The 23,779-nt window shown below is 47.7% G+C and overlaps 3 protein-coding genes and 2 pseudogenes across 3 annotated transcripts; 2 read left to right on the top strand and 3 right to left on the bottom strand.

Annotated features, from left to right (window-relative positions):
• Window positions 1-2,157: 2,157 nt before the first annotated feature.
• On the bottom strand, window positions 2,158-2,914 carry LOC136546828 (protein S40-5-like). Its single transcript, XM_066538801.1, has one exon. The coding sequence runs from the start codon at window positions 2,847-2,849 to the stop codon at window positions 2,373-2,375; it is 477 nt and encodes a 158-aa protein (XP_066394898.1). The 5' UTR covers window positions 2,850-2,914; the 3' UTR covers window positions 2,158-2,372.
• A 2,650-nt stretch (window positions 2,915-5,564) lies between these two features.
• On the bottom strand, window positions 5,565-7,780 carry LOC136546829 (probable protein S-acyltransferase 1; annotated as a pseudogene).
• Window positions 7,781-13,011: 5,231 nt separating this feature from the next.
• LOC136544376 (mavicyanin-like) lies at window positions 13,012-14,360 on the top strand. The gene is made up of 3 exons (XM_066536561.1): window positions 13,012-13,026; window positions 13,230-13,458; window positions 13,811-14,360. The coding sequence occupies exons 1-3, from the start codon at window positions 13,012-13,014 to the stop codon at window positions 14,104-14,106; spliced, it is 540 nt and encodes a 179-aa protein (XP_066392658.1). The 3' UTR covers window positions 14,107-14,360.
• Window positions 14,361-15,423: 1,063 nt separating this feature from the next.
• On the bottom strand, window positions 15,424-18,164 carry LOC136546830 (scarecrow-like protein 33). The gene has a single exon (XM_066538803.1). It carries the CDS (start codon window positions 17,980-17,982, stop codon window positions 15,727-15,729), a length of 2,256 nt encoding a protein of 751 aa, XP_066394900.1. The 5' UTR covers window positions 17,983-18,164; the 3' UTR covers window positions 15,424-15,726.
• A 2,639-nt stretch (window positions 18,165-20,803) lies between these two features.
• LOC136546831 (scarecrow-like protein 33) lies at window positions 20,804-23,735 on the top strand (annotated as a pseudogene).
• Window positions 23,736-23,779: the final 44 nt, after the last annotated feature.

The following is a 23,779-nucleotide window of genomic DNA, read 5'->3' on the forward strand; positions in this document are numbered from 1 at the left end:
AACATCTCTCTATTTCCATCAGTTTGAAAAGGCAGAAACACTAGTAGACATAACATTATTATTGGCGATTCCAAACCTATTTTTACTAGTGTTGTTTCTGGTTTTCCGCCGGTGGGAAAGGCTAGTGAAAATCGCATCTTCTATAAAACCGCCGGTGTAAATCCATTTCCAAAGGCAGTTAGTTTAATGGAAACATATTAATTTATTAAAAACATGTTGCTTACTATGTTTTGGATGTGGGAAGTCGGCATGCGGCAAACATGCTCGGCTGTATGCCTGTATAGTTCTAATTAGGGGAGGAAGAAGCAACATTTATAGCCTTTTTTTACCGGTAGTTCATTAAGGCAACCGCCAGTATAAAACAAAGGCACTGACGTATGGCTTAAGGCAACTGCCAGTAAATATTGCATTTGCACTGGCGGTTTTCTTAAGCCAACCTAAATACGCTAAATACACAGAAAACTACCATTGTAAATCATTTACTTTGACAGTTTTTAGCTTGGGCCCATATTTATATTTTTTGTACTAGCGCCTGCTCCTTATGAACCGCAGGTGAAGAAAATCGCTAGCATAAGGAAAAATCGATTATGTACTAGTAAAATATAAAAACAGGGTCTAGAGTGTTGAGAAAATTGTACTATATGAAAATAGCTCTTTTTGGAAAAGGAGCTTCAGGCTCTATCGTGTGGTTGGCTTTCTGCGTTTTGGTAAAAAAAAAACACTTTCTGGAGGCTAAACCAAAACACGGACTTATACATCATAAATATTGTCGTTGCTCATTATATATCCTTCTATCATGTAACATCAGCCATGTGAAGGCTAAGTACACTCTGAGATGCATATATAGGCAAGATCCGGTTCCATTATATATCTATAAAAAAATTTGCAAAACCACAAGCAAAATGAATGGAGTCTGTCTACCCAACAACCATGTGTTTTATACAGTTTTAACATATAAATTTTTTTGCACCATAGAATTAAGATCCAACAGCCTCTACTCCCCTTCTACCTCCAGCCTCTAGCCTTCTTCTATCTCTAGACAATCATAAATCACAAGATCATAGATCCACATATCACAAGAAATAATTTTTTTTATGGAAGGACAAATCACAACAGAAGAGGAGGAGAGGGCTACTGGAGCCGGCTCATGAGCACGCGTGCGTCAGATAACGAACGAACGCGTGTGTCAGAGAACGAACGAACAAACTACAGCCTGTTCGGGAGGCCGTAAACGATCGTGGATTATTTACTGTTGGCTGGTTTGGTGTGAGAGAAAAACACTGTTCCCGGCTGGAAATTTACGATCGTTTACGAGCAAGCGAACAGGATGTCAGAGAACACGTGCGTCAGAGAACGAACGTGTCCGTGCGACGCGTGCGGCGGCGGCACGGAGTGCTAGCAGAAGAGAGGGAAAGAGAGTTTAAAAAATCTATGTATTTTTTATGCTAAAACACATGTGTACTATATAGCATTTCTAAAATATATTAGAGCAGAAGACACGCAGCAGTGCTAGGGACCAGAAAAGATCAGATCATAAAGAGTACTATAGACAAGGCATGTGGTTGGGGAGTGGCTGCAATGCATGGCACGCAGCCTACGAAGTACTACAAACCAGTGCATAGCACACATAAACACGCGTATAGGAGTCTTACTCTCTTCGTTCCTAAATGTCTATTATTTTTATTTTTTGAGAAATAATTTTTACTAAATATATATTAAAAGATATTAATATTTATGATATATAATTAATATGATTGGATAGATATTTAAATCAAGTTTTTTAATAAACTTATTTAAAGATAAAAATATTACACATATTTTTTATAAATCGATTCAAAGTTATCGATATGTAAATTATGGAGACGAACATTTAAGGACAGAAGGAGTATGTCTTTATGCTTATTACATCCACGGGACCAGAGCAACAGCTCGAACTAATTACCTACTCCGTAGTTAGCTAGTAGCCGGCGCGTCACCAAACAAATTAAAATGCATGTTAAATGCATCAAATCCAACGCATGATCCATCGAGAAAGATCGCAAACATGTTTTTTATATCATGCATTGCATAGTACAGAAGGCATGGGGCAAGCTAAGCTTGCATGCTCACCACATATCCACCCATCGTACATATACTTCCCCAAAAAGAAGCCACCACTTCCTATAGCCAGCTAACATGATCGAGCATGCATGTCAATGACCTATATAGCTAGGAATTTAAACGCATTCATGCATCCTATTGTACATACACGTAGTAGCTAGCTTGAGCAAGGACAAGGAACATGCATGCCTTGTTAGTTACTAGCAGCGTATGTAGATGCATGGATGATGCTTGACCACCTAGCTTATTAAGCTTATAATAATACTAATAAGCTACCGCTCAGAGAAGGCGGTCTTGGGGAGCACGGCGTCCCTGACTTTGGTCAGCTCCCGCCCCTTGCTCCTCCCCGGCCAGCACGCCTGATCCGGCGGCGACGCCACGCCCATCCGCTCCATCTTCCTCGCCAGCCACTCATGCGGAGGCAGCATCTCTCCTCCGTCGTCGTCGTCCTCCTCGTCTTCTTCGCTGTTGCCGCCTCGCCGCCTCGCCGAGCTCGAGCTGCCAGCCGGAATGGCCACCGGCGCCGACGACCTTCCCCTGCCTCTCGCGCCGGCGCCGGCGCCGGCGCCACCTGCGGCAACCGACTCGTCCTTGGACGACGCAACGACCTTCTTGGACTTGTTACTACCCCTCCTAATCCTTGGTGGAGTAGTAGTTGCCATGAGCGCCGCCGACGCCGGACGGTTATCATCCTGCAGCACGTCCCACACATCCCCCTCGTCGAACTCTTCTTCCCGCACTCCGGCCATAGATCTCCGGGCAACACTATGCTGGCTAGCTAGGAAGATAGAGAAACAGAGAACAAGGAGGGAGAGCTTGCTGCTGTGTGGCTTTGCAGCGGATGGATCAGAGGTGGCAAGCACTCGCCACTGGGCGGCACGTATATTTGTTGTCACAGACGAGGGGACAGGGCCCGCGCATACAGTGCAGTGGACCACTGGGCGGCACGTATATTTGTTGTCACAGCTGCCGCCCAGCGACCAGCAGACCCACGCACGGGCTGTTTGGTTCCGCCCACCATCGCCGTCGTTTTGGATGCTTTACTTGCTGCGTTTTGGCATAAGCAGCAAGTTAACAACACCGTCGTGTTCGTGCACCTGAGTTTGACGCCACGAGATGTTCGTCGCGCAGCACCCCATTTGCATGTATGAACCGGTCTGGCCGGTTTTAGAAATCAGCTCAGGTTTCACTTAATGATTGTTGAAGAAGTGTCAAGAAGGATCTTTTGTCACATATTGAAGGTGACAAACGGTTTTACAGTAGAAGCTTTCTTGTGTGGCTTCCAAAGGAGCTCCAACTGTGGAATGGTGAGGAGTTATCGGCCGGTGTCCATTGGCCTCCCGCCTCTGAAATTCCTGATTTACAGTGTGTGGGCAGAGGCAAGTGAGCCCTCCGTCTCGGATAATTTTGTTTGTTCGTATGTGGAAGAAAAAAAAAAAGGTTATTCCTTTTAACTTCATTTACACCATTTCTTCCAAGCAGCGTATACCTAGCTTTGTTGTGTTTCTGCGAAGAGTATTCCACACTATAAGTAGCAGTGGAAGTGTTGCTCCATCTGAATCTGATGAAACCCCTTTTTTGAAGATGAAAAGTGCTGACAAGGTATTCCACACTATAAGTAGCAGTGGAAGTGTTGCTCCATCTGAATCTGATGAAACCCATCATATCATGCACGTACAGTAATAAGTAACACACACATATATATCCACATGCATCTTCCTTTTGCATGAATGGTCGGTCATCTAGCTCTTTCCAGCGTGAGGGTAGGAATAGACATGCTACATGTAGTACAGCAGTATCGTTGCAGCTACTACTCCATTCGCTAAAAGAAAAAAGACCACTACTATCACTGTTGGCTTTTTACGGTTTTCGAGGTGCAACTCTGCCATGATTCTGAAGACGGGGGAGAGAGTATTTAGAGACGCCTTGGTGAAATTTGTTGTTCTATCGTCTAGTGAACTGTTAACATCAGAGGCGGAGCCAGTAAATAATCATAAGAGGGGCCAAGTACTAACTGATGGATTATTGGAAGGGCAATTATCAAAAAAAATTCTTCAGATATATGGTGGAATCTTGTGTACACAAGAGTTCACCAAGCATAGCGGCTGTCTGGCCCCCATCAGCCTCTCGATCTCTCCCACCGCCCCTAGTTGACATTAATGTTTTAAATGTTATTCAGCTTGTTCGCTTGTTGGTTTCAGCCAGCCCAAACCAGCCAGCCAACAGTATTTTTCTCTCACAACAAACCAGCACCAGCCAGCCCAAACCAGCCCAGAAACCAACCAGCGAACAGGCCGATTGTTGGATCTTGATGAAAGTCGTATTTATTTGTGACTAGACAGACGAAGCAGAAGACAATAGTAAGGCCTTTTTTGATGGGATCTTCTCATCTCATGGATTCAGCTTCACCTGTTGATGTATTATTCATGAAACTTCTTTTCTCTTTTCTCTTCTTCGATAACTAGAAATCAATGAAACAACTATTTTTTGTTTTATCGACTTTGGCTGCTTCGTCTACTGTAGCAATATAAGCCAAAGCCTTGTAAAACTCCACCAAAGAAACCCTAATAACCAAACGAAAGTATCAGCAGCAAAGCAAGCGAAGCCAAGTGATGCGCACAAGCACAACGAAGTGGATGGATAAGGAACGAAGGTGACAAGACGGGGGATGCGGAAGTCCGGCGATTGGGCGGCAGGCTGCTCGAGGGTCAGGGAGGCAGCGAGAGGGCAGGGCAGGGAGATTCGCCTGCGTTGCTTGTGATGCCGCCGCGCGCCGGGCAGTGCAGATGCCTGAAGCCTGATGCCTGCCTGCAGGAAGCCGACATGCCGGTCGAAATGTGATGCAAAGCCTGTGCGTATTCCCTTTCTTCTTTTGATGAGATGAGAGGAGGTGGTCACTGTGAATGCCAATGGCGCGCGCTACGTGCCACGGACCGACGTGATCGATGGGAGGCCCGGCAGGCGGCAGTGGCAGTGGCAGGCCTGATGAGGAGTCGGCGGGACTCTGGAGTGCAACCCCAGCCCTGCCCAGCCACTCAGCCAGAACCCAGAAGGGAGGTGATTTGAGATCCAGCAGTGGCATTATCTGGCGCTCAGGGTCTAAGTGTACACGTGTACTACGAGTATTGCCTTTCCGTGCCAACTTCGCTCAAGCAGCTCTCGAGTGCCCTGGCGGCCTAGTGCTCCTTTGGTGTGGCCCTGCTGTGTTTGGCCTTTACCTGCCCATGACTGGTCACTACTCCTAGCAAAGAGCTCTGTTTTTCCTCTCATGCTACGTCAGTAGAGCCGGAATCAAAAGCCCGTGAGAGCCACGTCAAACAAGGCCTGAATTCATGGGTTGTTTCAGTTTCAGAACTGCTTGCCACGCTGTTTAGCAGAAGAAGAGAAAGTTTGGTTAAAATGCCATACGGAAAGACAGCCGCACTCCACAGACATCAGTCCTTTTACCATTACCATAAAAAGAATCCTGCATTGGTTCGTTAAAACAGCCTCTTCTCTTTCGAACTAGGCACAAGTGCAGTCTTTTCTCTTCTACTGCTAGTTGTTTCCTCAAGAGTATAATATAAAGCAGTCCACGTCATGAGCTCCTAGCACTGTTCCTGCACCGCGAGCTTGCCGGCGTCACCTTGAGGAACCAAAGTTTAGCTCGCCGTCGTCGTTGTCGGCGCCGGCTGAGGGATGAGCTGATGAACCAAAGTTTAGCTCGGCCTCGGCAGCGGCGGCGGCTCTGAAATCGACTCTTGGAGGCGGGAGCTTGTCAAAGAGGCACTCTTTGATGTTTCCAACAACTCCCTTGTCGTAGGGATTGGGCGAGCTACGGCACCGCCCTTTGTACCTCTCATGGCTAGTCTGCACAAAACTCAGAGAAAGGGGACCCCATTTGTTAGCTACTAGCGTACTACTACAGAGACTTTGCTTTGGTTAGCTACCGCGATTTTCTACTCGGATTTCAAGTTTTGACCAAGGTTTTGAAAGTCTTTAAGAGTACATTTTCACAGTGAACTTTACTTACAATGTTTTGGTACAAAATAAACAAGTAAAAGAGGGAGTATATGACAAGTTCAGTCTCTAGTGCTGAAAAATCATGGCACACCAAACCTGTGGCATGAACTAAACAGCCACCCATAGAAAGGGTGGCAAACAAGTCAGAGTGTTTATTGCTAAGTTTACATGACTCGTAAGAAGAAATATATTTGCTAAGTTGGTGTTTATCGCTATTAGATTCTTTCTACAGAGACTGATTTGCAGAAACGTGATGACACACAGGGAAAAAAAACAAGTCAGAGTGTTGGATAGGGAATGCCTGGCCTACTTGATTAGAAGTTATTTTCTATTGATTTTTACTCAAACGCAATTCATGGTGGAAATGTGGAACTGCCTGGCCTATTTGAGAAACGTGTAAACATGATGGAGAATCACATTATTGACAAGTCAAAGGTTGTATATGCACGTACTTTGTTCTTGGCTACGAGGAAGGCATGGGAGGCCAGAAGGCACGCCAGGACACAGACAGCCATGAAGCTGAGTGCTGCAAGCGCAGACGTTTCAGGCAAAGCTGTGACCAAATAACCGAAGACTTCAGCATTGGCAGCGTCCAGCTTGACTCTGATTCTTGTCACCGAGAACGTGAATATGAATGCGTAGAACGCTAACGCCGAGCACATCAGCAGCAAGTAAAACCTGTAGTTTCTCTGCAGAAGCAGGGAATCAAACACCAAGCTTTACTCTCTGAAGGTGTGAAACCAAGGCGATCGATATATGAGTAGTAGTTCAGTAGTTGGTGTCAGAGGAGCATGATGATACCAGCCCTACGCACTGGCTTATCCAGGGGCAGTGTTGATCGAACTTGTCGACGCAGTTGTCGCAGACGGCGCAGTGGTAGCTTCTGGGAGGGCGGTGGATTTTGCAGGTCCGGCAGAACTTGAGCCGCACCTCGACGCCGTTGACGACTAGGAACCGACTCGGATGAGCCGTTCTTGCAGAACCTGCTGTTCCATCTTCTACTGACGATGGTGAGAGTGCAGCCGGATTGTTTCTTGGTATGATTCCGGGGTCTCTTGTTGCGGCCATTGCGAAACTTGCAGTCACCTACGCGAACGAACATGGCAGTGCTGCGTCTGTGACGAATGGGAGCTCGGTGACAGAGCATAAACTGTGACGATCGAGATCATGTATACTGACAGTTGCCAACAGGACGAGGGAAGCCGCGGAGACGAGATCCGGGTGTGCCGACGACGGATCGACGACGTAGGATAGGAAGATCCATTCTGAGAGCAGGATTGCCATGGATGTCAGGATAAGTCCTCGCGGGTCAGGTCCGCAGATCACACGGCCGTCCAAGAAGAACACCTGCATTGCAAATTTGCAATCTGACTGTTACTGCAACAAGCAGAGGTCAGAGGAGCACTGCTAAAATTTGAATGCCTACGTTTCTCCCGGGCCAGACTTGGTGCACCCTCGTCGGTGGCGGAGGCCCTGACGGGCTGCCCCGCAAGCAGGATGGCATCAGGGATCGAAGCCGGCCGCAAGATTCCGCTCGGCCACCAGTCATGTACTCGGCAACGCGTCTGATCGGATTGCATGTTGCGGAAGAGGAAGAACCGTTGGAGCCTTGGTCTTGGGCGCGGCGCTCTGGAATCTGGCGGTGTTCTTGATCCGTGGAGTGATGCTCCATCTCCATGGAGAGTCAGTTCTTCGTCGTCCCGCTCTGTCGGTCGGTCTGTGAGGGAGAAGAGAAACCGAAAAAGTGATGGTGGCGGCGTTGGAAGTTGCGGGAGACAACCGCGCCAGAGACGCAACGCAAGGGAGCAGTTACAAGTTTGACTTGGTCCAGGCGCGTTCACTCGTTCGGCCCATGGAATGGAATCTGTACATGGGCTGGAAATGGGTTTAGTTCGGCCGGTCGAAGAACAGACAGTGGATCAATTTTTTTTAGCAGAAGACGGTGGATAACTCATCGTAGATCAGTTGGTCCGGTTCCTCGTAGTGAAACGTATCCATCCGGATTCGGGTGATCGTATTTTTCTGAATTTATTTCAGGATTTAACGGGGCTATGCTTTTAGTGGTAGGCGACGTCCTCGTCGACAGCGAGACGCCAGTGATGACTTCGTGAATCTCGAGATCTACCGGCTCAGTTCTCTGGAGGTGCTCATAGGGGTAGAGTTTGCGTACGTGTGTTCACTGTTCATAATGGTGACTTCATAAATCTCGAGATCTGACGGCTCAGTTCTTCGGAGGGTGTTCATAGGGATAGAGTTTACGTACGTGTGTTTATATGAATGAGTGTACGTGCGTGTTGTGGACATCTGTGTTGTACTATATAATTCTTAAAAAAAAGTCATATGATCTATATAGAGCGTTTCCTAAAAAAAAGTACAAGGCCTAGGCAGAAAAGACGGTTTGCCAGTATGCGCAGCGGCGGAGGGTGAATGAAAATCAAGGAGGGGCTAATTTCAATACTAGCTACTGTAGCTATTAAAACTTCGATTAAAATAAATAAGAATCTAAACACCCAAAGCACAAATTCTCATAAGCCATCTGTTCTCTTTGGCAGGCATGCATCACTTTCCTTGCTCTCTATTTTCTCTTCTTCCTGTAGTTACTGTTTTTCTCTTTTTCATGCAGACTGCACAGCCTACTCTTCATTTTTCATCAGAGATGTGTGTGTGTGGTGTGGGGTGGGGTGGGGGGCGGACCCCGCTCTGAATCCAAGCTGTTAGATGATCTCCAAAACTGAAAGTCCGAGCTGACTCCGAGACCGACTGTGGCTTGCAGAACCTCCTCCTCGCCTCTTCTCTCGTCACGTACAATCTCAGAAGCCACTCGCCTTCATTCTCGTCCGTGCGCTTAGACGCCGCCGTTATCCCTAATCGCTCTTCTCTTCCTGATCCGCGGACGGCCGCCATGCCCACAATGACGGTGCCGTCCGCTACCATGCGCAGGCTGCGCCGCGAGCTGGAGATCAGCCGGAACCGGAGCAAGGCACCCCTGGCGCCAACAGGAGGAGTCGCCAAGAAGCCCTCACCGCCGCCACCCTCCAAGTCCAAGCCCTCATCTCCGGCAAAGAGCAAGTGCATCGGAAAGGGAGCGCAGGTGCGCGTGCGCACGCGGGTCGGGACGGTGTGCACGGGGCAGCACCTCGTGCTCTGGCTCCGCGCCGTCGTCGAGTGCGCCGCGGACGAGGACGCCGACGGCTGCCTCCGCGTCGCCTACGACTACACCAACGGCAAGTTCCCACGCGTCGCGCGCGTCTCCCCGAACGACGTCAAGCTGCACGTCGTCCCGCCCGCCGACGCCAGCGCCACTGCTACGTCCACCGGATCTTCCATTGCCACCAGCGACCACTCTACGCGCACTTCGTCATCATCACAGTCACAGCAGGACAAGGCTGGTCCACCTCCACGGCCGACCGTCGCCGGGAAGAAGCTGCCATTGCTGAAGAAGCTGGAGAAGGAGATGCTGATGAGCAGCTCCAAAGCTATCAGCTTGTAGCCTTTTGTAGGCATCGGATATTATTAGACGATTTAGACCTTGCGTTTTGTTTGTGATCATCATTGATATGTAGTTATGTACCAGTAGCCAGGACGAGTCTTTTGCAGATGTATATGTATTTTGATTGATTAATTTGTCCTACTCCACAAATATCGTCGTTCAAGTTTCTGTACAACTTTGCCGATCGATATCTACCAAGATTTGTCAAAATGCGTAGTTAATGATAGAGAACATGTTGGGACAGTTGACTGTGTTGATGGGATTTGGTGATTTATAGATAAGACGTGTTTAAATCTCACAATAACAAGCATTGCAATATATCCCTCTTGCACATCAATGCAGTGAGAATTTTTATCGTGTGCTTCCAGACGCAAATAAAAGAGCACATGGTCACAAGGCATAATTAATCCTGCTGAAGTTGCGCAAAATAATTTCTCCAGCAACGTTTATGAACAAAGTCACACAAGTAAAAAAGATGGTATGATTTCTTTTTCGAATTCAACCTTGAATTCATATCTTGAGTACGTATTTGGAGGTAACAAAATAAATACAGTTTCACATAAACAAATTCCTTTTGCAAAGTACAACATCCATGCAGAGACATAAACACTCACCCCGGCCCCTATGAATGCCTCCGAGAGACTAGGCCGACAAATTCTGAGATCAACTAAGGCACTTGAAAATGTGAGCAACAATCCCATCTTCAGGAAATCTTGAGATCAACAAAATCATTATCGTCATGTGTCGTTGGAGTCTTTGGTCTGTGAGAAATGACTTCATCTTCAGAGATCAATTCCAGTGGGCATCAATTCATGCGGAGTTTTGTTGATCTTCTTTGTAACCTTTTCTATTTCTTAACTGTTGTATTTAATTTTCTGTTTACCTGTTTATTTAATATAATAATATGAAAAATTTACAGTGCTCGAAAATAATGAGCCCTCCGTTTCACTGGATGTAATGTTTTAAAATAGAAGGAACCAATTAGGAGGAACTTAAGAGGTGGACCCGAACCTATAATTTGTGGGCCAGGAACTAGTTCTCAATTAAATTCCAAGGATATAACAGTACTTCACATCTCAGGATTGGCAGTGAGCGATATAACAGTACTTCACATCTCAGGATTGGCAGTGAGCTCCAGCAGGCGGCCAGACAGAACTTCACAGATCACAGGTAACCGGCAATGTGCCTCGGACAGCCCGCAGACAGGCGGCCGCGGTGCACCCCATGCAGACCGGCGGACGGGCAGTGGCGTCGATCTCCTACAGCCAGCCAAGCCACAGGCCCTTGCGGACAGGCGAGGGTGAGCCCTGGACAGACTGGTGCCGGCCAGCGGCGGCGGCGAGCCGGCGAACCAGTCCCTGCTGATGCATGTGTGTGTTCCGTTTGTGTACAAGGGGAAGATAAGATGTCGGTCAAAGTTAACGTATACACTAAAATGACTAAACTATCTTTAATTATATTTAATTAATTTCTTTTACACTAGACATCTCAAAAGAAATTTCGTAGGAGGAATGTTCCACCCGAGCACCATAATAATATATATACTCCTCCCGTCCCAAAATAGAAGTCGTTATGGGATGCGTACATATTAAACTTTTTCAACTTTGACTAGGTTTGTAGAAAATATGTACAAGTATATTCAACGATCTATCTAATGATATTAATTATGTATTATAAATATTAATATTATATATATATATATATATATATATATATATTGTCAAAGTTAAAAATGTTTGACTTCTCGAAAAGCGAGAATGACATCTATTTCGGGACGGATGGAGCAGCTAATAGGGGCTAGGGCTTGTCCCTCCTGTTGCTTCCAAAAAAAATGTGAGCACCCATTGGAGACTTGAACTCGGTTACTTTTAGAAGAACCATTCATCTTGAAACTGTAAAAGGAAACAAGAGAAACTGAGAGGAGAAATAGGAATCAATTAGACTTAATGATAACGGAAATACCATGGGTAGGGCGTCCATTTCGTCTGGACGCGCATTGGTGAGCCTCCACACCCGCCTGAACGGCCCAACACTGCCATCCACACAGACGCATCCATCTTGCGTTGCCCAAAATAAAAAAAAAATCTCTGTCACTGCTTTCCTCTCGAATCGCTGCTGCGCTCGTATCCATTATCGAACCCACTCTCGAATCGCCACCGTGCCAGCACCGCCGCGGCGTGCTCCACCGTGGCCGCGCCGCCGACAGCCGAAACGCGGTGGCGTGCTGCACCGCGCCCAAGCGTCGTCGCTAGCCTTCCTATCTCCCCACCGCCACTCACCATTCGTCATCGATTTCTTCGACCTGACACAGTGTAGTCCACGACGACTGCTCCGGCACGGCGTTCTTCACCATGCCTAGCCGCTTGCCTGCCGCCATCCTCCCCCTCCACTGCACCCGAGCGCCCCTTGCTGGCTACCGCAGTTCCCCACCAGGTAGGTTGTGCCCACCGCCGCCGCCGTGTTTCAACTGTTTTCAGGTGTTTCAGAAGTATGTTTTCAAGTGTTTCATCTAGATATTGCCTATGTTGCAATGGCTATGCACGTTGCAAGTATATGTTTCAAGTGTTTCAGTTGTTTCAGACGTATGTTTCAAGTGTTTATCTGGATGTTGTAGAAGTATATCTAGATGTTGCATAACATGCATGTTGTAAACGTATGTTTCAAGTGTTTTGGGTGTTTCATAAGTATGTTGCAAGTGTTTTATCTGTATGTTGTAAAAGTAGATATGGATGTTGCATGTTATTGCAATGGCTTTCAATTGTTTTCGGGTGTTTTGCAAGTGTTTTAGACATATATTGTAAGTGTTTCAACTGTTTTGGATGTATATTGCAAGTGTTTCATCTTGATGTTGCAAAAGTAGATCTGATGTTATACATGTTGCAATGGGACCACCTGCCATAGTCGCCTGCTGCAGTTGTTGGGGTGCCACCGAGCGGGCACAGAATGTCCCTGCCTGCATGCGCATGGAAAGTGTATGAGGCACAAGCGGTCTCCGCGTGTTGTAGTTCGGGTGGATGGCGCGTGAGGTCCGGGTGGAGCGGGCCCACGTGGGCGCACCGGGGTGCAGGTGCGAGAAACGGGGTGTTGGCACCGGCGTTCGGACGCTGGCGTCCGGGCGCTAGCAATCCTCTTAGCGTCCGGGCTCTAGCAATTCTCTTATGATAATTTTGGACTTTTGAAGCTAAGAGCTATGGAGCTGAATTATAACCGTTATCTTAAAAAAAATTTGCAACTTGCATCCCTTCTCTCTCTCATGCTTTCTTTCATCTGGAATACGCTTGGCCCTAGTTCGAAGCGAATAGGCGGCACTGAGACCATGTCAAACAAATGAGATGCTTCCATTCTTTCCCTTTTTGTCATCGGTTACTCCAATGCAAAGTTTTAACTTCACTACGGTTGCATAGGCCAAGGACGAGGGGATGGAAATGCAGAGAGTTAGAATGTAGTAGGGGACATGGACATGTCCAACAAACTACAAATGCTTTGATTTGGCCCGTGACTCCTGCCGCCCTGAGCCTGCATCTTAATTGGAGCCCGTCGCAGCACTGACCGATTCTCCAACATCCTGGGAACCAAACAAACAAGGTCTCTCGATGGTCACCTATATATGCAGCTGAATATGTGCTTCTGAATCCAGGGCATCGCATACGCACAGCAAAGAAGAAAAAAAAGAGTCCGGCAGGCATCCGTCTCCCTGGCTTCCAAGCAAATGCTGGCTGCAGTGGCCGCCTTGATGGCCCTCGCCTTCCTGCCCACGCTCGCCTCCGCCACAGATCACGTCGTGGGCGACAGCCAAGGCTGGACGCTCGGGTTCGACTACGCCGCCTGGGCCGAGAGCAAGCAGTTCACGGTCGGCGACACACTAGGTACTCGCAGCTGGATCAAAAGCCTTATACTATATGCGACGTACATATGCACATAGGCCTCGTTCTCTTTTTTTTTTTTCTTTTTGAAAACATGAGCTCTACCTCTCAGTTAAGATAAAAATAAAAGTTTATGTACAGAATGATCTATAAAGCCTAAGGGACACAAAGGACGCACACTGAGCACACTTTCTCCGCTACAGGAGCACCGAACACACTAATTGAAATGGTTACTGAACACCCTCCCATGTAGTTCGATGTCTTCTTTTAACTCTGGAGGCCACCTGCCTTTGGGTCGTGGAGCTGTTCTGGAATAGGCCTCGTTCTCTGATCCGGCGACACTTTTAATTTGCAGCGTTCAAGTACGCCTCCAGCTCCCACAACGTGGCGGAGGTGAGCGGGCCGAACTTCAAGGCGTGCAACAAGGCAGCGGTCACCTCCATCTGGAACTCCGGCGACGACCGCCTCAGCCTCGACATGCCGGGCCGGAGGTGGTTCATCTGCACGGTGGGCAGCCACTGCCAGATTGGCATGAAACTCAACGTCACCATCCTTCCGGCGACGACGCCGACCCCGCTGCCAGCACCAGCGCCGGCGCCGGAGCCGTCTCAGCCTCAGTTGTCTCGGCGCTTCTTCCTCTCCAACTGGTGATGGATGCAATTGCAATGCATGCCCTCCATGCCAGAGTAGCTGGTCGTCGTATTTTCAATTCTGCCTCGGTCGAGCCCTTTGTACCGGACGGCATCGATCCGGACCCCGGAGCTTCTTCCACTGCTATACGTACGGTCAGAAATCAGAATACGCCATCCTGATCGAGTGGCATGGCATGGTGTAATAATAATTGTTGGACCCACGTGTGTTCAACACATGAATTTTTAGGCTTGTGATGCTTTCTGTTTCCGCTGAAACACACCTGAGGCCATCATCGCATAACGATGAAATCTGTCAGACCGAACCCGTGTCGATTAGCTTCGCTTGTACGCGTCCTCGGCTCGCGCCATTTTTTCGGAGGAGAGGACAGATCATGCGGATTTGGAAACCGGGTCGAATTCAATCGATCGTTCGTCGTGGTCGAATTCAATCGATCGTGTGCGGGCTACGATCGATTAGCCTCGCTTGTACCACGCGTGCGCGGCTCGCGCCAAGTCGGATACGAGGACGACGGATGCGGAACCGAGTCGAATTCAAACCATTCTCGTCGGAGTCGGACTCACTCTGCTGTATTGTAGCATGGCTTTTGCATCGTTACCACCGACTTCCGGCCGCCTCTCCCCCACATCCCGTGATCCTCCCCTTGCCTCCAGCAAGGAGTCCCTCTAATGGCCGCCTGCGTAGAGGCAGCAGCCACCACCGTCCGCGACCCTGCCTGGCGCCGCGCGACCGACCCGCAACAACCGGATGCGCATCGCCATGGGCACTACCGATGACTACGAGGAGAAACTGGCAGACTAAACCCAAATAATGTTAATAAATGAAGGTCTATTCACTTTTCATAATCTGCCTGACTGAATACTTGTACACCACTACTTTTGTTGATCATGCATCTAAAAAGCTGTAGTACATAAATAATGGATGGATGCGAATGAGTTAACAACAGAACATACTGTACCTGCATGAAACCTTCGTTCAGAACCAACACAACTATAGACTTATGTTAGGGTTCACCAAGTAGGTCCCAGAAATCAGCTCATCACAAGTTGCAGAAACTGAACTTAATCTTGAATCTGGACACCTCTTGTAGCTCAACATGTCTGAATGCAAGAATGAGTGACAATGTTCGGCAGAAACCACCCAAGAAATTTGAAACTGGAGGACAGTAATAATATCCTTAATTTTGTATTTTAAACAGTTAGTAGAAAATTAGAAAAATGTAGAAATAACTACTCTGAATAACTAATGCGACATTAACAGTTAATCAAGCACCTCTTTACTCTTTCCAGACACAAGGTAAGTGCCAAAAATCTGATGGTACAACAGATAGTGAACTTAAAAGAAACTGATTGTTAGCTACAGAATAACAAACACTCATACAACTATATACTAGAAAACAAACCACCAGGATTCTTCTGCTTGTTGTACATCAACACGATTTATGCAATAACCCATGCAGAAATATGGTGAGATCTTACATTTCTTTAAGCTGCAACTATGTCACCTAATTGAACATCACAATTATAAATTACAGGACAATATCTACATTAAAACTTAGGTTATTAATTTCGTTTCTAGAGTCCAAGGATGCTTACTCCCAGAATGAATGAAGAAAAGCAGCTAATGTTCCGAGAAAGCATCATCTGTAACCCACGTCGACATGGCACATATTATGCGCCCCTTCCACCCTTCCAGGAGCCACTGGTGATCCACATCAATGACAAAGTCCTTGTGGTAGCTTTCCTTGACCTTATTCCTCACAACCTTAACAATATCTGGATCCAAAGGCAGCTGTCTCAGCCCTGCCCGGTGGTTCCGCACTTGCCATTGCTTGTATGTCTCGTGGCGCTCAACCCTATCGGAGCCCTCACAGGCAATGACATTCATGGCAAACCTTCCAAAGAGGTCCCGTTCAATCAGCAAGCGTCGGTCGTTGTCCCGTGGGACTGTAACATCAAGCATGTCAAACAGTGCCGAGAAAAAGAACAGTACCTCTCGGAACCGTGTTACAAAGAATGGCGTCCCATGGGAGCCATTGATATTACAAAAGATAAACACATCTGGTCGCATCTTCCGGATGTTATTGAGGACCATATCCCTAGGGCTTGGGCTATATATGTCAACACCCTCATCCATCAAGTTCCCAAAATCAAATAGACTATTGATGACGAGTGCCTCATCAGGGTCAATGTGCAGGTCATCAACAGAAACCATCTCCCACTTTGCCGCAATGCTTTGGAACTTGAATGGTATGCCAAACTGTTGGGCACATTTGCTGAGCCGGCGTCCAATCTCTTCAATATGAGCAGCTGGGCGGAATCCAGGCTGGGGAAGGTCAATGCCGGTGATCCTCACCTCTGGTGGTCCACCCTCCCAAGTAGACAAAATGCCAAGGAAGCTTGGCCACTGAATCCCCTCACGCATGCCATAGTCTACAATGTGAAGTTTTGTCCTCCCTGCAATAACATTGGCAATGGTCATGTTGGAGAACTTGTACGCCATCATCTTGAAGCAGCAAACAGTTAAGTATAGCTGATAGGCTTTAAGGATATCCACTTGCGAGGTTCGCTTCGACATGAGTGACTTGTAAACCTGGCTTCCTGTGCCTGCCAGTCGTGCCTCTAATCCATCTGCAAAACAATGTGCCAACCTTTGACTGCCATCTCCCCTCGGTGACGAATGCTGCTTGATCTGCTTAAGTAGCATGGCCGCACCCCAACGATCGTCCATCGAAATGGCATGTGCACAGTGGATAAGCAATGTGTGGAAGTCCACTGCTTCATTCAAGCTCTGCCTTCGCAGTGCAGACTTCCAATTGCCCTTCCTCAGGAACTTCCCATCCTTGCTATCCATAGTGATGTCCAGACCCAGCATTCCATTGAGGCACAAGCGATACTCATTGAGAATTATTTCATCAATTATCTCATTTGTTTCCTCCAGCTCCAGCACCATCAGCTTGCTGTTCCTGCTCATCTCTGCATTCTCCAAATCCTGCCAATTACACCGGTTCTTGCGGCCCCGGCCATTACTGATTCCTTGGAATGTTAACATTCTGTCCACCCTGTCTTCATTCCTCGCATGGCCTGGGACAGAGACATGTGGTAGCTTGCAGCCTCGAGCCTCGACGAGAAGGCTGCTGTCAATGGGCAAGAATTTTTTGGCCTCCTTCATGCCCCTGAGGAACGCCTGGTTGAGCATGTCCATGTTTACCCTATTCTGGTCACTGAAGAAGGTCGAGACTAGCGCACCGTGTTCCCTGTCTCCTGTTCGAGAGGAGGTGGTCGATGCAGTCGTCTCCTCCTCGGGGTCAGCCAACAACTCCGAACACTGGATGCTGGCGCCGCCGCAATTCAGGAACGCGTTGGTTTCGTCCGCACTCTGATGGAATCTCGCGCTGGCGGTGTCTTGTTGGGGCAACAAGAATTGGTTGGCATCATCTGGAGTGAAGTCGTCGATTCCCGCTCCAATGTCTGGGCATGGCGAGGACAGGAGCAGCCGGGGGAACTCGGCCGGATCGTAGGGCCAGGTGGTGTTGGCGAACGCCGGGACGTCGGAGGATGGCGGAAGGGTGCAGGCGCCGCTTCCTTCGCTGTTGGTGGCGAAAGAAACGGAGGCTGCGCCTGCATCGGAGAGGATCTGGGCGAATGGCTGCTGGGCCTGGAGGAGCGCTGGGTGGTCGGGGTAGTGGTACAAGAACTTTTCGTCGATGTCCTCCTCCATGAGGATGCGCGAGATGAAGGTTAGCGCGAGGTCGTCCGTGGAGGCCGCCGGGTCCTCTTCGCTTGGCGTCGGGGGAAGGTCGAGGAAGACGGAGGGGGAGAACGGCTCAGGCTCGGGGTCCCGCTGCCCCAGGAACTCCTCCGGCGTGGCGACCATGCCTGACCGGTGGTAAAAATCGAAGCTTTATCCGGTTGATGACGATTATGGTAGGTTTGCAGTGGAGAAAACATGGAGACGATGGAAAGGGACCAAATTGGGGTAGCAGTGGTGGAGGGTAGAAGATGGCGTGGGAGGGGACTGGGTAAGTCAAGCAGGGAACTTTCGTGGAAGGCGTCGGATACGACTGCGGCGGCGGCAGCCACAGTGGAACCATTGGAGAACAGTAGAGCCATTGGGATGTCTGTTGCTCACTTGCTCTACAGTAGTGCGGTTCATGGAGGCGAGCTGGCGAGGCAACCAATTAGTGGCTAGCGAGTGGGGCCACGAGTGTCTTTGCAAGTGGCCACTGACCATGGACATACTCCGTAATAAATACCATTGTGGAGGTCATTTTGGTTATTTGAACGGAGAATTTTGGTACCGATATATTTTTAAGGTAGCGATTTTTTACAGGAAACATGAAGTGTACTTGCAAACTGGCTAAAAAAATTTGGTCCTTTGAACATCAGGACCGAGATGTGGCACACCTCTAGACTTCAGTCGCATCAAATATTTAACACTAACTTAAAGTATTAAACATAAATTAATTATAAAACTAATTGTATAGATTGAGACTAATTTACGAGACGAATCTATTAAGCTTAATTAGTTCATGTTTTGGTAATATGGAGCTACAGTAAACATTTTATAATGATAGATTAATTAGGTTTAATAGATTCGCCTCATTAATTAGTCTACTCTTGTGCAATTAATTTTATAACTAACTCATATTTAGTCATTCTAGTTAGCATCCGAACGTCCGATATAATATGAACTAAACTTTAGTCTCTCGATCTAAATATGGTTAGTGGCTTAGCTTTGGTCAGGGCTGTGGAGGTGCTTCACGTTGAGTCGCTGAAGGTGGAGACTAGAGTGCAGCACTCGTCACAATTTTTTGCCACAACGGCTGCCACTCTCCTCTCCAGCCCCGCTGCCACAAGTCCTGCTCCTCACATCTTGTGACAGTGTTCAAGGGGGGAAGGGAAGGGTCAAGGGGGGTGGGGATTGGGCTTTGGGCCCAACAGTTTTGAGGTCGAGGATGGGGAAGTGGTGGGGCAGACTGCAGAGAGAATTAGAAACTTGTAAGTCGTACTTTTTTTTTTAAGTCAACGAATAATATTTTTCTCACACTAAATCAACCGATGATGTTTTCAGCTATGGCTTATCAGCCAAACAAGACCAAACGATGTTTATGGGGAGCACTGCTCGGTTTATTCGGATACCCCGACGTTCGGAACCGAGAGGATTGGTTTTCTGTCGCCGGAACCAAACAAGAGACTGAAAAACAAGATTTCTATCGGTTCTTGATGGGTTAGTGATGTCTAATAGAGAATGTACTTTAGCCATTGTATATGTCATGTTATTATTAAATAGTATATAGTTATCAAATACTTTATTGATGATATATTTTATAAGATGTCTATGCAATTTGCCTTACCATTCTACGGCCTTAAGTGCATTAAGAAACAAATTAATTTGGACATCTTCTTTTTAACAAAACCTGGCACGTCAAAAATCAGATAGAACAATCAATTAGTTTGGGAGACATACGCGTGCTTCATGTGCTTCGTGCTATTTCGGGCCGTGCCTCTAGGCATGCGAAGCACGTCGGGCCATGCCGATATGGCACGGTAAATATTTTCTTAGGCCCAAGCACGGCTTGTGGCACGCCGACATGTCTTTGGGTCATGCCGGACTACCGGTCCAAACACGGTCCTCAAAATATCTCAACTAATTTTTTTTCGCTCATGATATAAAAAATATATATCTTGTATGTGTACTATTTTTATGAAAGTTTCAATGATTTTCATAATCTATTCAAGATTTAGATGAGAGGTAGTACAGTAAATGCTAGGAAATTGCATTGTAGAGTTTTAGATGTGTCTACGTGGCATTTTCGTGTCGTGCCGACCCAAGCATGACTCAAAATGCGGGTCGGGCCATGTAGCCCACCGTGCCGAGATTCTAGTCACGGCACGGTTCTCATGTTCGTGTCATGCCGGCACGGCCCGGTTCTCATGTTCGTGTCGTGCCGGCACAGCCCAAAAGATTTTGTATCGTACCATGCTTCGGTCGTACTAAAATCCGTGTCATGACCCACCCTCAAATAACACGGCCCACGTCCCAGCTCTACGTGCATGTGTGACAAAAAAAACTACATGTGAAGTTTTTATACAGTCTCAGCTGGTGCAAAATTTTCTTCACCTCTTTGGTGAATAGACGTGCAAAATTTTGGGTCTATTATGCCTAGCTAATTTACCAATGCTAAATATGGTGTATTCGGATCAGATAAATAAATAGAAGTAGCTTCAAAGAGGATTTTAAAAAATCTTTTTTAAACTTACTCTCTAAATAATCATTTAGAGAGTCATTTTAATACAAATTGCATTCTACTCCATCCGTCCTAATATATAAGACGTAACCGCTTTTTATTCATGTCCCATAATATAAGACGTGCTCTCTCCTAAAGGCATATGCATCGATACAGTAGTACTAGTTTTGATAGAGAGAATTAAATGCATTCCTTGATCTTTGAACCGGAGGTGGTTACGCCTTATATACTAGAACTGATGGATTATCTTTCTATCTCCCACAGTTTCTACTTTGGAGAGCTAATTTCATTCTTTATCTTTGAGTAACCAGAAATTTAAAATAAAAATAATAATATTTAAAGATCTAATTAAAAACTATTTAAAAACCTTGTTTTTATTAAAATATTTATTTCTATTAATAAAGAAGGATATACGATATTTTTTAGCTGTCTAAAATATTAGTGAACTCTAGTGACAGTGAACTCGACTAGTCTGCACTCTGCGGGCTCGCGGCCGCACTTCCAACTGTAGAACAACAGAATTTCTGTAGCACTGGCCGCCGCCTCCGCCGCGCGAAGTAGCATCCCGACGCCTTCCCCGAACCTTCGCTGCTTGACTCCTTCTTCTACCTTCCGCTGCCGGCGTCAATGTCTGCCAGTCCCATCCGATCCACCACGGGCACAGCTACCCCCGATTCGGTCCCTCTCCATCTCCATTGTTCCCCCCACTCTATTTTTACCGCCCGTCAGGCATGGGCGCCACGCCGGAGGAGTTCCCGGGGCAGGGGCTCCCCGAGCCTGAGCCGTTCTCCCCCTCCGTCTTCCTCGACCTCCCTCCGACGCCCAGCGAGGAGGACGCGGCGGCCTGCACGGACGACCTCGCGCTCCCCTTCATCTCGCGCATGCTCATGGAGGAGGACATCGACGACAAGTTCTTTTACCACTACCACGACCACCCCGCGCTCCTCCAGGCCCAGCAGCCATACGCCCAGATCCTCTCCGATGCCGCCGCCGACGACGACGATTCTTTCACCACCAACACCATCGGAAGCGGCGCCTGCACCCTCACGCCGTCCCCCGATGCCCCGGCGTTCGCCAACGCCACCTGGCCCTACGACCCGGTCGAGCTCTCCCAGCAGCTCGTGTCGTCGCCACGCTCAGGCATGGGAGCGGGAATCGACGCCTTCGCCGCAGATGGTGGCAACCAACTTTTGTTGCCCCAACAAGACACTGGCAGCAACAGTGAGGAGTTCTTGGATACTGCGGTGGAGACAACGACAACGGCCACCTGCTCTCTTTCTCCTACCGGGGATGGGGAACACGACGCCCTGGCCTCGACCTTCTTCAATGGCCGGAACAGAGTAGACATGGACATGCTCAATCAGGCGTTCCACAGGGGCATGGAGGAGGCCAAAAAATTCTTGCCCATTGACAATTACAACATCCTTGTCAATGAGACTCGAGGCAGCAAGCTGTCGCAAACCTTTAGGCCCCCTTTCGAATGTGGGAAGCATTTTTCCTGTGAAAATGAACTAATTCTTGTGAAATTCCTGCGTTCCAAAGGGGCCCTTACCGCTGACGATACGAGGAATGAGGACAATGCAGACGGAAGATTAACATTCCAAGGAATTGGTAATGGCCGGGGCTGCAAGAGCCGGTATAATTGGCAAGACTTGGAGACAGAAAGGCAGGAAGAGCAAACTTATGGTGCCTCAATGGAATGCTGGGCCTGTGCATCAGTATGGACAGCGAGGATGGGAAGAAGAACATGAAGAAGGGGAATTGGAAGTCAGCATTGGGAACGCAGAGCTCGAATGAGACAGTGTACTTGCACACACTGCTTCTCCACTGTGCACAGGCTGTGTCGATGGACGACCGTTGGAGTGCGACCAAGCTACTTTGGCAGATCAAGCAGCACTCCTCGCCAAGGGGAGACACCAATCAAAGGTTGGCGCATTATCTTGCAGAGGGACTATAGGCGCGATTGGCAGGCACAGGAAGCCAGGTTTACAGGTCGCTCATGTCAACGCGCATGGAGATGCTCAAAGCCTATCAGCTGTACCTAACAGTTTGCTGTTTTAAGATGATGGCATACAAGTTCTCCAACATGACCATCGCCAATGTTATCGCCGGGAGGAAGAAGTTGCACATTGTAGACTATGGCATACATCACGGGCTCCAGTGGCCAAGCTTGCTTGGCATTTTGTCTACTTGGGAAGGTGGACCACCGGAGGTGAGGATCACCGGCATTGACCTCCCCCAGCCTGGATTCCGCCCAGCTGCTCAGATTGAAGAAACCGGGCGTCGGCTTAGCAAATGTGCTCGCTAGTTTGGCATACCATTCAAGTTCCATAACATCGCAACAAAGTGGGAGATGGTTTCTGTTGATGACCTGAACATTGACCCTGACGAGGCACTCATCATCAATGGTCTATTTGATTTTGGGAAGTTGATGGATGAGGGTGTCGACATATATAGCCCAAGCCCTAGGGATATGGTCCTCGATAACATCCGAAAGATGCGGCCAGATGTGTTCATCTTTTCTATTTTCAATCTCTCCCATGGGACGCCATTCTTTGTAACACGGTTCCGGGAGGTACTGTTCTATTTCTCGTCAATGTTTGACATGCTTGATGCTACGGTTCCACGGGACAATGACCACCGCTTGATGGTTGAGCGGCACTTCCTTAGATGGTCTGCCCTGAATGTCATTGCCTGCGAGGGCTCTGATAGGGTGGAGCGCCATGAAATGTATAAGCAATGGCAAGTGTGGAACCAACGGGCTGGACTGAGGCAGCTACCGTTGGACCCAGGTATTGTTAAGGTCGTGAGGAAGAAGGTCAAGGACAGCTACCACAAGGACTTTGTAATTGATGTGGATCACCAGTGGCTCTTGGAAGGGTGGAAGGGGCGCATAATTTGTGCCATGTCAACATGGGTTGCAGATGATGCTTTCTCGAAACATTAACTTATTTTCTCCATCAATTCTGGGAGTAAGGTATTGATATTTTCGCATCCTTGGACGAAAGAAGAAATTACTAACCTAAGTTTAAGTATGTAGACATTATCATGTAATGTAAAATTATATGTTCATTTAGGTGGCCTAGTATGTTGGATCTACCATATAATTGCATCTGTTGATGTACAATTGATTTCTGCATCTGTTGATGTACAATTGGTGTTGATGTACAACAAACTGAAAAATCTTGGGGGTTCTGTTTTCATGTATACTCACGCTGATGTATTTATGAGTGTTTGTTATTCTGTAGCTGGCAAGCAATTTCTTGTGAAGTTCACTTTCTGTCGTACCATCAGATTTTTGGTGCTTCCCTTGCGCATCTGGAAGGAGGAAGAGGTGCTTCATTAACCACTAATGTCGCATTGGCTATTCACAGTGGGAGTGATTGGTTGTCTGGCTCAGATCCTAATTCCTAAGCCAGGCTA

This window comes from Miscanthus floridulus, chromosome 3 (assembly GCF_019320115.1).
Source record: "Miscanthus floridulus cultivar M001 chromosome 3, ASM1932011v1, whole genome shotgun sequence".
NCBI lineage: Eukaryota > Viridiplantae > Streptophyta > Magnoliopsida > Poales > Poaceae > Miscanthus > Miscanthus floridulus.